This window comes from Lissotriton vulgaris, chromosome 7 (assembly GCF_964263255.1).
Source record: "Lissotriton vulgaris chromosome 7, aLisVul1.2, whole genome shotgun sequence".
NCBI lineage: Eukaryota > Metazoa > Chordata > Amphibia > Caudata > Salamandridae > Lissotriton > Lissotriton vulgaris.
The window spans coordinates 1,024,674,721-1,024,689,080 of NC_141695.1; the positions used below are offsets into that span (position 1 = coordinate 1,024,674,721).

The 14,360-nt window shown below is 46.0% G+C and overlaps 1 protein-coding gene across 2 annotated transcripts in view; it reads left to right on the forward strand.

Moving 5' to 3' along the window:
- Positions 1-14,360, forward strand: part of MATR3 (matrin 3) — a 220,219-nt gene that overhangs the window by 146,633 nt on the left and 59,226 nt on the right. For both annotated transcript variants that reach the window (XM_086931450.1, XM_086931449.1), the window contains 3 exons: positions 10,247-10,290; positions 10,386-10,746; positions 10,920-11,115. In XM_086931450.1, the coding sequence (XP_086787576.1) occupies positions 10,247-10,290; positions 10,386-10,746; positions 10,920-11,115 (601 nt within the window). The remainder of the gene's footprint in view (positions 1-10,246; positions 10,291-10,385; positions 10,747-10,919; positions 11,116-14,360) is intronic.

A 14,360-nucleotide genomic window follows, 5' to 3' on the forward strand; every position in this document is an offset into this window, starting at 1 on the left:
CAATACCTGTAGGAGCATAAACATTGAAAATAACAATAGGAATGTTATCAATAAGAAGATTAGTAATAACCCAACGACCATTATCATCATTTTCATGGGATACAACTGAAACATTTAACTTTTTATGACATAAAATAACAGTACCATTTTTCTTACCCAAAGCAGGAGAATGAAATACATGTCCCACCCAGCAACGTTTAAGTTTGCTAGCCTCCTTGTCTGAAAGGTGGGATTCTTGGAGGAGAGCTACATCAGCTTTGAGTCGCGTCAAGTGGGTTAAGACACGTTGACGTTTAATAGGGTTATTTAACCCTTTAACATTCCAAGTAACTACTCGGAATTTGGAAGGTCAGTAGAATGATATGAGAGAGGATATATTGAAAAGTGAATAGGAAAAAAGAGATAAAAGTAATAAGAAATGCAAGAAATAAGAAATGTAAAAGGGAAGAGATCAAAAGTGAATAAAAAGAGTGTAATAAAGAGATAGAAGTGAGAGAGTTGAAGAAAGGGATAGAGAAAGAGAACAGTAGAAAAGAGAGAACAAAGCATGTAGAGAGTAGGAATATCATAACAGATAAGAGAGATCAAAAAGAACTGAGGGATGACGACGCCAGAAGAAGACGACATCAACAACAGAGACTCACATCGTCGAACACCTGGGGAACCAGCGAAGAAACGGGATGGAGGGAAGTACGGATACACCGGGATGAAGAAACACGGGGAAAAGGATCTGTGAAAAGGTAAAAAGTAGATAAGTAGATAAGAACATTAAAAATACATATGGTAAATGAGACAAAAAATAGCACTAGAACATCATATAAAAAGAAGTAAGATATACAGGGGTAGAGGACATGTGGTCATATACAGGGATCAGAAACAAAGAATGATAGAGAAACGTATAAGCAGACAAATGAGGAAACACGTCAATCATAAACAAACAAAACGGTTAGACGGATCTTGCAGTGTCCATGTTTTCGGCTTCATGGCGACGCAGGAACTCTTCAAGGACGAGTGGATCTTCAAATGTAGTCGTCCTGTCTTTATATGTCACTTTGAAGAGGCAGGGATGTAGTAGTCCATATCTGGCGTCAAGTGCTCTCAAACGCGGTCTCAAATCCAGGAACTGCTTCCGACGGTCGGCTGTGACCTTAGCAACATCTTGAGAGAGGTATAATCTGCGGCCCTCCCACATAACTTGTTTTTTAACCTTCACTGCCGAAAGAACTTGGAGGAGATCCGTGTATTGAAGGAACAGCATGATGACTCCGCGAGGCTTGTTGGAAACTTTCGGGCCAAGTCTATGTGCACGCTGGATATTCAGAGATGTGGAAGAAGGAAGGTCCAAGATTTTTGGTAGAAAGGTTTGGAAGAATGTTGTTGGGTTGGATCCTTCTGTAAGTTCCGGAAGATTATAAAGGCGAAGGTTGTTCCTCCGGTTGCGATTTTCCAACTCCTCCGCCTGACGTTTGAGGAGAGAGACATCTTTTTCCAAGAGCGAGATTTTTGCACATGAGGCATGAAGATTCTCTGTAGATTGTTCTACCAAAAGGACCCTTGATTCCAGCGTAGACCACTTGTCATGGAGAAATTGTAAGGTTTTAGTGGTTTCAGCCATGAAGGGTTTGAGTGCACGGAGTTCCTCTAGAATAAGATCCATTGAGGCAGAGTGTGATGAGGAGCCTGGAGATGGGGGGTCTTTTTTCAAACGCTTCGTTGAACCAGGTTGTAGAAGTTTACTGGGTGGCGTAGTTTTGGGAATTGCGCCGTGGGCGGCGTTTGGTTTGAGGAGAGCAGGTTCCTCCATTGTATTAGGTGTTGTGGAGTCCGAGTCTGAAGAAGCTTGTGGCTTTGTTTTGGATGCTGTGAGTTTAAGGGTGCGAAGCTTCCCCATAGATGGCAAAATACAGAATAGCAAAGACTCCACAAATTCAGGAAGAGGAAGCTGTGACAAATATGCAGTAGGAGGTACGGTTTATGAAGAAAAAATGATAAGAAGCGTAAGTAACTGCAACAAGGGGTTTTGAGAAGTGACCTAATAGCAGTTACAAAACAGATAACATTTCCTCAAGGAGAATTAGCCATAATGTCTGTGTAAATGTAATTATCACCACATGTCCTCAAATGATTGAAATATTGAAAGTAGCTTGACAGGATTCAAGAGGCTATATATAGAATAGCGTGCTTCCAACGTGTGGGGAGAAATGCTTGAGGCATGAGGGACAATGCTGAGGAAAGTGAAGAGACAAAGAGCGGTAAATTCGTATAAAAACCGCTAAACAAAGTCACATTATAAGGGTATTGCTGCAGGAGCTGGATTCATTAAAGCGTGTAGCTTATGCGTGCAATTACCGTGTTACACACGCAGACGCAGAAGCATGAGAGCGGCGCCCGGTGACTGAGAGGTCCGCTGAGGTGCGTAGGAAAATGGCGGCCGCCTAGTGGTGAAATGCGTCACCGGCGAAAACTGCACATATCGTCGGAACAGAGGAGCGCGGGACAGCAAATTCCGCTCACCTCACGTTCCGACGACGGTAGGTATCAGTTGCGCATCCGTAGGTCCGGTATGGACGAAGAAAGTCGCTGGCTCCGGTGCACGACTGGCGGAGCTCCGCAGCTAAGCCGCCATCCTGAGCGGCGTTCAAGCCACGCCCCCCGACATTGCATCTTATCACGTGATTAAAATACAAACAAAACATTTGTCTAAATGCATTTCTGATCATGAGCGAGCAAGGGTAAAGTACAACTTAAAGGTGCATATAACAAGCGGGGGGTGGATCCCTTTGAAGAACAAGGCAGCGCTGGGAGGGGGGCTGGGCAGAAATGCGAGTCACGGCCTGGCGTGAAGTGTGAAGCAGTGGGCGGGCTAAGGGGAGCCTTTGAAGGGCAAGGCAGGGGGATAGAAGCGTTTTGAAATCACAGGTGTTACTTAGCAAATGTAAAAGCACTAAGTTTTATCTACGTCGGAAGGAATGAATGCAGATCTGGTCTTGACGGGTTTGAACTCCTTGTTTAGCAGCTAAAGTTCAACTCACTGAGCCAACCTGCTAGCTATAAACAAGCCCATTGGCAATTTTTGGGGGGGGGGGGGGAAGTGGGGTCGAGTCTTTACCACACAAAAAACAAAAAATATGACTGGGAAAAAAATGGAATCAATATTTCCTTCCATACAGTGAACATGTGTGGAAGGATCTGAGGTTTGGCGATAAAGTGTTGACTTAGGTGCTACAGTGTTAAATTCGGCTAACCAACTTGGCTAAAATGTATGATACTCGGCAGGTCATTTTATCACCCTGAGCGTCAATTCCATGTTTTGTAAACAATGGGAATGCTAGGGCAGGAGAAGGAACATAGTAATACTCTGCATATAAACAAGAGACAGAAACTGGGACAACAAGTTAAAAAAAGTAACGTATTGCAGGAATAAAGTGGGAAAAGCAAAACGCCCCCTATAATGCATTTTTTTTAAAGACAAATTTGAGTGTGCGCTTGTGAGGGCTTTGTGGCAAAAGAAAGTGAGTGAATTGTGGGATGCATGGGCAGAGAGGAGGCAGGCACTGTAGAGGGAGGGGGTGGGCTGCCTGCAACTCGAGCTACCATATGGAGAGGGAGGGGGGTGGGCTGCCTACTAATGCGTGTGGCAACAGAGAATGGGGTGCGCGCTGGAGAGGGAGGGGGTGGGCTGCCTGGTTAGGCCGAGACCTAAAAAGATGGATTTATGCCCAGATCTCTGTACTGGGGTGAATGTATGACATTGTCCTGCATTCTGTCCATCAACTATTCTTTTCGCGATAGATATTCTACGACATCGCTCACCTTACACAAACTGAATGTATCACCAGGGAGAGTAATTGGATGCTGCCTGCCAAGAGTTCTGGAAAACATTAAATGCGAAATGAGTTCACAAGGGTGAGAGAGGGTGGAGCGTTCAAGGTTCCATGTTACAATTCTACTCAAGGTTACAAGCAGGCAGTTAGGATGAACGTTTCCCTCCAGAAGATGCAAATAAACGTAGCTAGTATTTTCAGAGTTTCAAATGCGGGGGGTGGGGTGGAGGGATGGAGAGGGGGGGGGTGGAGGGATGGAGAGGAGGGGGGGATTAACACCAGAGCAGGCCAACGCGGCAACACGTTTTATGTTTGTAGACACGCTCCGTCATACTTCCAATGGGCTGAATGAGCCAGTTTCCACCTTAAATATGATGAAGCCTTGTCGTATTTGTTTGGGTAAATGCTTTTGGAGAGCGGCGATTACTGTATTGGATATTCCCAAAAAGAAGTTTGAGCGGAAGGCAATTCAAATGCAGCTAGCTCTAAGGAGGCTAGCTGTTGAGCAATTGCGCACCAAAATGGAAAGCCTTTAGCTGTGGGTCCAAGATAAACTGATCCAGGATCCATGAGAGGTTTACAAGTGAACCTATGTTTCAAAGGAGCAGCTGCTGACACCCGAAATCTGACGACAATTTACAAGGGAAACTGACGCCATCCCGAGAAACGTAAACAGCTTGCTAGCCTACGTGTTCTAACAAGCTCTCAGCATTGTTGTGGTGGGTGAGCAGGAAAGTGAGCAGGAAGAGGAAAGATAAGAGAAGAGTGCTGGAAGCAAGAAAACAAGAGAAACCATCGAAGAACACGAAAAGGAACAGTGAGGGGGAGAAGAGGGCAGAAGTTAAGGAGCCAAAGAGGACGTTGGGGAGGGGGGGGGGGAGCCTGTGGGAGGCTGCTGCCTTTGATGTGAGGGGGGGAGTAGAGATGCGAGTCATGGTGAACCAGTGGGCGAGATGCGAGTCACCGCCTGCGGCCGTGAAGTGTGAATGAACCAGTGGGCGGGGAGGCAGGAGCAAATGGTAAGGGGAGCCTTTGAAGAGCAAGGCAGGGGGATAGAAGCGCGTTCATGAGCACATGCACTTCTACAAATCCGGAACGTAGAAGTTAGATTTCTGGATCGGCGGCATTAGGTCTCTCTGCGAGACCTAAAAAAGGACACTGACACGGCAAGAGCGCTAGGCACGATACAATTTTTAAAAAAACAGTCCTTTCGAGGGAACAGGGGCAGAGGACAATCCTCTTACAGAAGTAATTTTCAGAACAGATCCTTATATTCTTACAACCAGGGTAAATCCCAATACCAGCAACTACAACAACAACAAGGGCGGCAGTCTTCTTATGGGAAGTCCAACTTTAGAGGCAAAAACCAATGGAAGAACACTGGCGGACGCAAAGACCTATTCCTACAGCCATCCATCCCTCATCTCCTTCTTTGAAAATTGGAGGAAAACTGACCCATTTCCTCAACAATTGGAGAAGAATTACAACGGACCGCTGGGTCCTTCATTTGATTCAATTTGGCCATTCCATAGAATTCGAAAATATCCCTCCAAAAACTCCTCGCCCAATGCGACACAAAAACTTGCGACTACTTCAAGAAATCTCAATTATGCTAAAAAAAGAAGCAATAGAGAGAGTACCGTCTGCTCACCAGGGGAGAGGATTTTACTCCCGCTTCCTGATTCAAAAGAAGAAATGGAGGCCTATTCTAGACCTCAGGGCGCTGAATGCATTCTTGAAGAGGCATGGTCACGATTCAGGAGATCTTGGGTCTCCTAGAGGAGGGGGATTTCATGACTTCTTTGGACCTACAAGACTCATACTTTCACGTCCCAATCCACAAAACTCACATAAAATTCCTGGGATTTGCAGTGGCGGGCCAACATTTTCAATTCTGTGTCCTCCCTTTTGGCCTCAAGTCTGCACCCTGTATCTTCACCAAGTGTCTTTCCCCTGTGGCAGAATTCCTCAGGCAGCATGGTGACCAAGTCTTCCCATATTTAGACTGGCTGGTGAAGGCGCCATCCTTGGCAGGCGCAACCATATCTTCCAACGCCTGTCTGAATCTCTTCAAACACTTGGGTCTTATACTCAATCAAGAAAAATCCACTTTGCATCCCTCTCGGGTCATCACCTTTCTAGGAGCGACACTGAATACAGAAGATGCAAAGGCATTCCCATCTCAGGAGAGGAAACGCAAGCTTGTCTCTGGCCGCATCAGTGGCTTCAAAGAAAACTTTGCCAGTCCGTACCTTCAAATCCCTCTTGGTAATGATGTGCATCCTGCTCGTACCGCACTGTCGTCTTCGAATGCGTCTGCTTCAGGAGGCTTTGCCCAGACAGTGGACGCAAAGCACAGGATCGTTCGAAGACCGCATAACGATAACTATGCAAATTATCAAGGCATTGCAGTGGTGGAGGTCCATCAAGAACCTCTTGCGGGATTGCCGTTCCTGCTTCCAGCAGCTCCTCACGTCATTACAACGGACGCCTCCCTGGAGGGTTGGGGTGCAGTCCTACAGGAATTAAGGATCAGTGGCAGATGGTCAGAGCCAGAAAAGCAGCTCCACATCAACCTGCTGGAGTTGAGGGCCTTTTTCCTAGCCTTGCAGTCCTTCTTGCCAAGGATCAAGAACTCCCTAGTGCTAGTCAGGACCGACACTACGACGATGCACTACCTGAAGAAACAGGGCGGGATGCGTTCGCTAACACTCTCTCGCGAATCGCAAAAGGTCTGGAATTGGCTCATTCTCCACAACGTATCTTTGAAGCGGAGTACGTCCCAGGCAAGGACAATGTCATCGCAGACGCGCTGACTAAGCAGAGGACTCTGTCGCACGAATGGGAGCTGGACCCGACGTCCATCGCTCGAATCTTTTTCAAGTGGGGATTGCCGCAAATCGATCTATTTGCGACCAGGGAGAACGCCAAATGCCAAAACTTGGCATCCCCAGTCAGTCTCTCGGGAATGCATTTTCCATTGCATGGCGCAACGTCTTTGCATACGCATTTCTGCCATTTCGAATGCTTTCCAGAGTCCTCAGAAAGATGAAAGCGGAGCCTTGCACTTTAATTCTGATAGCCCCATTCTGGCCGAGGCAACATTGGTTCACAGAACTGCATTGTCTATCCCTGAAGCCGCTGATCCATCTACTTCAACATCCATCTCTGCTCATGATGAGCAACAAGCAGGTTCAACATCTGGATCTGAAATCTCTCAGGTTATCGGCCTGGCTCCTGAGTACAGAGAATTCAGCAGTCTAAACATTCTGCAGGATTGTAAGGATATTCTGGCCAAAGCAAGAGCGGACAGCACTAACCTGACTTATTCCCTGAAGTGGAAACGCTTTTGCATCTGTTGTGTGAACAGGGGTCTACGTCCTTTTTCCACCTCTCCAGAACAAATTTTACCCTACCTGCTACATCTGGCACAGTCGGGCCTTGCCCACTCCTCCATAAAGGTACACCTGGCCGCGATATCAAGATTTAAAAGATCCTCGAAAGGGCCGTCTCTCTGGTCTAGTAGACTAATAAAACAATTCCTTAACTGCATCGCTGCTGCGGTGATTTTTGCGCTGTGCAGCATTTTTAAAAATGCCGCGTTACCTGACAAGCTCAGCTCGTCATCAGCACACGCCACCCGTGGCTGATGACGGGCTGAGCTCGTCATCGGCAGCGAAGGGGTTAAAGGTCTGTATAGATCTTTCCCTCAAGTACAGATGGTCCCTCCAACATGGCATCTCAATGTGGTTTTTAACCAACTGATGAAACACCCTTTTGAACCCATTCACAGGGCGGACATAAAGTACATCTTGTGGAAGACTGCTCTCCTCCTGGCGCTTACATTAGCAAGGAGGGTCAGTGAAATGCAGGCTTTTTCCATCCAAGATCTCTCCCTGCAGTTTAAGGACGACGGGTTGATTTTAAGAACCAATCCTAGGTTTATTCCTAAGGTCCCGTCGGACTTCCACTTAAATGACCCTTTGATTCACAGATCATTCTTTCCAAATCGCAGCACTGCAGCTGAGAGATCGCTGCATTCATTGGTCCTTAAAAGATGTCTAAAGTTTTATATTAATAAGACCACGAATTTCAGAAAATCTAATCAACTCTTCATAGCCTTCAGTAGACCTAGGGAGGGTCTACCGCATACCAAACAAAGCATCTCCAGATGGATCTCTTCGGCGATTGCTTTTTGTCACGACAGAACCGGACAGCCTTTACACTGTAAAATCAAGGCTCACTCTACAAGAGCCATGTCTACATCTATGGCACTATTTGCAGGAGTGCCAGTTATCGACATCTGCAGGGCGGCAACATGGAAGTCGCTGCATACCTTCACCAGGCACTACTGCCTTGATACAGAGCTGATGAAGGATGCCGCAGTAGGACAAGCAGTGCTACACCATCTATTCCAGTAAGGTGAGCCTTCCTCCATCCTCTTCTGGTATACACATTTCTTTGCTAATGCTTATTGTTGTCTATTGATGGTTCATAGTCGCATGATATGTATTATCTAAGGACTTGTATATACTGCTCCATCAGAAATGTGCAAAATATATTGCTTGCTACTCTGATTCAGGCATGTGAATCTATGAAAGACACCCATAATACTGGATAAGGAATGTGTTACTTACCTGTAACTGCAGTTATCCAGTATTGGTGTCTTTCATAGATTCACATGCAACCCTCCCGCCTTCCCTGGAAGGACTCATCGCTCTTGCGCTCACTCTCTCGCTCTCTCTCGCTCTCTCTCGCTCTCTCTCGCTCTCTCTCGCTCTCTCTCGCTCTCTCTCGCTCTCTCTCGCTCTCTCTCGCTCTCTCTCGCTCTCTCTCTACCAATGTCACACCTACATAGTTTAGTGCGTACGAAAATCTGAGGGACTGAGGCTCCTGACGGGAAGGTTCTAGAGGGAGGGTTTAGCTGATTGGCTCTCTTCTAGAGTTTGATCCTTTTTACAAATGGAGGTAGGCTACTAAGGTGAGGCCCTTAGGCCTACTTTTCTCTATATATGTCTATAGGACATTACTTTTCTATATACCGGAGACTCCCGTCTCGACGACAGGGAATGATTCAGGCATCTGAATCTCTGAAAGACACCAATACTGGATAACTGCAGTTACAGGTAAGTAACACATTTCTTCCACTTGATAAGGTCTCTGTCGGAGTTGCTCACCCAAACTACTTTTAACCAAGCACATTGTCACCTAGGATTTTTCTTTGTAAAAGTTTCCAAGCGTCCAATTTGTTGACTGAAAATCTTGTTTGCGGTTGATTGCTTGTAAAATCTATCTCTACCTCTCAAATGTATCTTTTTCGTTATAGTGTCTAAATTCTTATAAATAGTTTTGTTTTTTTAATTGGTGTCTGGTTTCTAAAGTTTCGATTTTTCTACTTCAAATCTTTTGGTGCTGTTTATGCTTTATACTTTTTCCTCTGTGTAAGCCTTGATACTTCTTGCCACAGCTACCCAGGATTGAGCTTAAGGTTTTATTAACAAAATCTCCTAGACCTAAAAGGTTTGAGAAGTGTATTGCACGGTAAGGTCTCACTGCCACACCAAATCATACATCCTCTTTCCCCACAATCGTCTTAGCACGCCTTCTGCACCACGGGCTGCTGCGCCAAGTGCTGTGCCTGGGGCAACTAATCAAAAGCCCTCTGCATCAGAGTGAAAGGAGAAGCAAATGGCTAAACGTTCAACTTTGAGCCGGAAGAGAAGCGCTTGAGAGATCAAGCCGCTCAGGAGGGGAGAAGGACATGAGGGCCAGTGCATTAGAGAAGGGGTAGACAGGTGGAAAACTAATGCACTCTTGGAGTGCTTAAACAAAATAAAGTAGGGCCTACAAAAGTGAGCAGTGGAAGGACAGTCTGTGCTCCAGGGGTAGGGCTTGAAGTAAGGAAGTAAAGAAGCAAATGAGTGAAAATAAAACCAACCAGTGGTAAGCAATATGCAGGCACTAAGTTAACAATGTCTCAACAGATAGCACGTGTGCAGTTTGGTAGGCAGTACCTAAAAACCATAAAATTCCTATTTCTAAAAGTACATGAAATTTCTTGATCATTATACAACCGGTCAGTTTTGGGTCTAGACTGAATAAAGGTTCTATATATCTCTGTGGAAAAGCTGTCCGCACCTGCAGTGTTTACATTCACTGACGTTGCTGCATCCTCTAACGTCTAACTTTAACTTCATTAACCAAGTCCACCCTGAGACTGCTACACCCCTGGTTATCTTACACTTAAAATTCCAATTTGTAATGAGTGTCGTAATTAAATTTGTAGAACAATTCAAGCTATCTGATCTTTACTACTCCAGAATCTAACTCTATAATTCCAGCTTTTGAACTAGTTTTTGGTCTGACTTGCCATGCTGTATTTGATAAATTTTAAATTGAAGGCTTACTTTTTATTTCTCCAGATTCCCAACAAGGGACTTGAACAAGCTGAAAAAGAGAAACCAAGGTACATTTTTTTCTCAAGTGAATAGTACATTTTATCTTGTTGACAAATTAAAGTATCCTTGTAATCAAAATTATTTGTCAATGTTCCTGCTGCAGGAAAAGAGCTCATTCTCCTGATGAGAAGGATGGGTCAAATGAAAAGAAATCAAGTAAATTGGATGGAACACAGAAAACAGATAGTGGTGCTGATGGGAAAACTAGTGACTCTCATGCAAATGCCAAAGGTGAGGCTGACATGAAGGGGGAATTAACGGAGAAAGAACTCCTTGAATCAGATGATGAGCAGCTTTTGGATGACGAGGCTGCAGCATTACTTGACAGTAGCAGTTCGGTTGGGGATGATGAACAGGCCGGAGATGTAGATAACGAAACTGTGAAAGACAAAAGTGAAAAGGCTTTGAACAAAGAAGCAAATGTGAAAGGCTCTAATCAAGCATCAAAGAAAAAGAACAAAAAGGTATGATTCAATTAGTTTGTGTATTGGCTGGATATTACTTTTCTGTAACATCTTAATTAAATTAATGCATATTGCCTAAAATTATTTTGATGTAGGGAAAGTATAGAATGAAGACCTGCGGTATGAGCTGTATTTCATGAAGTAGAATTGTAATGAACTCTGTTTACTCATAGCGTGGTTTCCCAGGAAACATTGATGATTTTGTTACCCTGGATGAAGTTGGTGATGAAGAAGAAGCAGACGGGCATAGATCAGCAAGAAAGACTGCGGTGAGGCAAAAAGGTGCAAGCGTGACCGGAAAGACCAGTGGCATTACAGAGGATAGTGAAGAGGATTCAATAGGACCTTATCAGCCAAACAAACCTGTTGGTAAGCTTTTCAATATGGAGTTTTTATGCTGCTACTGCAAAACGTTTGCCTATGAAGTTGGAAATCCATGTTGCCAGCAAATGGTCTAACCTGCTGATATTTAATCTGATTTATCATGTATCCTTTACTGTCCTCAAATGTGTTCCCTACTGAAGAACTGTAAACATTCGGGTCACTACTTTTTTTCTTTAATATCCGAGCTTTCATAAGGGATTCCTGGTACGTTAAGTCCAACATTTTAATAAGATCGAATGTATTTAAATGAATTGTTCAGATATTACTCAAGTCAATCTGGATTTCAGACTTTGAAAAGCAGTGCCTGTTTGTATTGGATCGTTTACTTGCGACGGGAGACAGTGTCTCTTATCCGCTAAGCACTTTTTTTTTTTACTATTACCGCGTTTAGATTCAACAATGGCTGATGCGCCTTTTCATTTCTCTGGCGCGGCGGCTTGTTTTTTTGTACTTTTTAGATGACATGAACCTTTCATTTCTCTGGCACGGCAGCTTGTAGTTTTAGGTGGTCTCATCCGGACCCGAGGACACGTTCGTTATTTGGAAGGCATGTGGAGATTAAGTGATTTGCCCACAATCACTTGATGTTTAGCCAACCCCAAAGTACGTTTAATTTCTCTGGCGCAGCTGCTTTTTCTTTTTTTTTTCTTTTTTTTTATGAGCCGTCTTTTACGGACATGCACGCTGGCCGGAGGTGCGCTCGCTGTGCCAGTTAATATTGACTGTGGGCAGCAATGCACCAAACTAGACATGTTGGCAACAGTACCTGCCCTGGCGGGAAACCTTTGCACAGCTCATGACCGTCCTCGCTGTGGCAGTAGCACTTTCCACCTCAACCCGATTCCCGGGACCGCTCCACTCACTGTGCCGCTGGAGTAGCACTATTCACATGCGAAGGGTAACTTTTTTTCCCTCCCAGTAGTGTAGGGAGGGTAGTTAGTAGCACGATAACTGGGAAGTGGTACTGTGTGTATTTATATCTTTGCCTGACAAGCAATACATTTGGCCCGTGATGGAAGTCCCCGCTGGCCTGCCTGCCTGGAGTTGGTTGCTATGTCTCCAGACCACGACGAAGGGAGTTGCTTGGCCTGTTCGAGATTCAGGTCGGAAGCGGCGCTCGCTCTTCGACGCGAGGCTACCGGCGCGGAGAACGTCGGATGTGGAGGATATCTTCGATGCTGGGGACAACGAGGGCCTTCTAGAGGAGGAACCGGAGCACTTCTACGACCCGGCCTCCGGTCAAGAATCTTACTACGGAGAAGAGGTAGACGATGAGTACATCGCAGAGATGGGACCGTCTAGGTAAGACGACGGTATGGTAATGGGAGCCGCAGAGGGCGGCTCCAGCGATGAGCACGACCCGGCCAAACCCTCGGGGGTCAAAAATGACACTGTCTTGTCAAAGGCTCAGGTCGAAGCATCGCCGGAAGGCCTTAGCCAAGATCTTTCTGCTTATTCTACAGCCCCGCAAACTGGCCCAGCTAAGAATATTTCGAAGCCTTCGGTGGTTACGCCTTCGAAAATGAAAACGAAACGGACTAAAGACCAATCTAAACTGAAACTGGTCAAACCAGGATTAGTTTCGCAAAGCCTTGCTCCATCGGATCATAAGAAGGCTCGGAGTGTCATCGTCCCTTCGGGGGTCACAAACGGGTGCCAAACCAAAGATCGGCACATCCAAAAAGGTGCCAAAGGCCCATGAAGACGGAACGGTGTCATCTAAGGCTGCCCTCGGGGGCGTGGACAATGAAGACGGGCTTGAGTCGCAGCCGCCCCTCAGCCCGAATTCCTACAAGCTGATGATGGTGAAGGTTCTCTAAGACCAGCACAAAATGGCCGCTTTGGAACGTGACGCATTGAGCCGCGGCCTTTTTGGGAATCCCAGTACGACTCCTGACTCGAAGTTGGCGATGGCCAAGAAAACGGCCAAACAGCCATTGGGACCTCCACCTATAGTTTTTGGACTGCCTCCGACTGCACGACCTAAAACTTCTAAGCCGACACATGGCACCGACCCTGGTAAACTGATGTCGAAAGTTAAAGGAACGACCGCCACTCCTGAAGGCGTCGGTTCCACTCCACCTTCTTCTGAAAAATCAAAGAAGTTGTTCATTGACACTGCAACCGGAAGACTCACCCTTTTCAAACGGAAGATCTTGCCGGAGAATCCAATGGAATCCTATCAAATTCCACTTAAGAGGAAAAGACTCTGCTTCCTCGCCGGTTCTTTTCGAACCCATCAGGCTTTATGGGCAAGCATTAACACACTCCCCCACACGCACTGAGGATGGTGGGGGGATGACCAGAATGACTAACAACTTAATTATCCTGATGCATCTAACCAGGACGATTCGCAGGATGTGCTGGACGATCAATGCACGGACGCCCAGTCTTACCAAGTGAAGGCAGCCCCCGCAGAGGATACAGCGGCCTTCAACGCTCTGCTTGAAAGGGCGGCACCACGACATGGTCATGCATGCAGAACCAGTTGAGGAGGATTTTCTGTTTGATACCTTCTCTACATCGGACAGATCAGTGAAGACGCTGCCGATGCTGAAGGGTGTCCTAAAACACGCCAATGACATTTTCATGGACACCACCAGAGCACGGGTGGTGAACCCGCGTATTGAGAATACCGGCCTGCTCCTGTGGACCCTACGTATATAAGGGGTCAATTGCCATTGGACTCTTTGGTGGTCTCCAATGCCCGGAAGAGGGCGAACTCGCAAACAAGTGGTGATGCTCCTCCCCCAGACAAAGAATCTAAAGTGTTAGAAGCTTCTGTGAAGCGGGTTGCTGCACAGGCAGCGAATATTTGGAGAACAGCCAATACACAGGCTCTACTGGCTAGATACGATAGGGCTCACTACGACACCCTAGAGCAATTGTTGCAACATCTGCCTAGTGACTATTGAGAGGGGGCGAACATGTTGATTCAGGAGGGGAAACTGATATCAAACGCTTCTATTAAGTGTGCACTAGATTCAGCTGACACTGCGGCCAGGGCCATTAACACTAGTGTAATGCTAAGGAGGCAGGCATGGTTACGAATTTCAGGGTTTTAGCCTGAAATACAGACTAGTTTGCTCAATCACCCCATTAACCCTGATTTTTTGTTTGGGCAATGACGTTGACACACATTTTGAAAAGATCAAGAAAGAGCACAGATGGCTAAGTCCATGGGGGCTTTGCAGTCTCAACAGTTCAGAGGGGGTTCCTTTCGTCGCTCA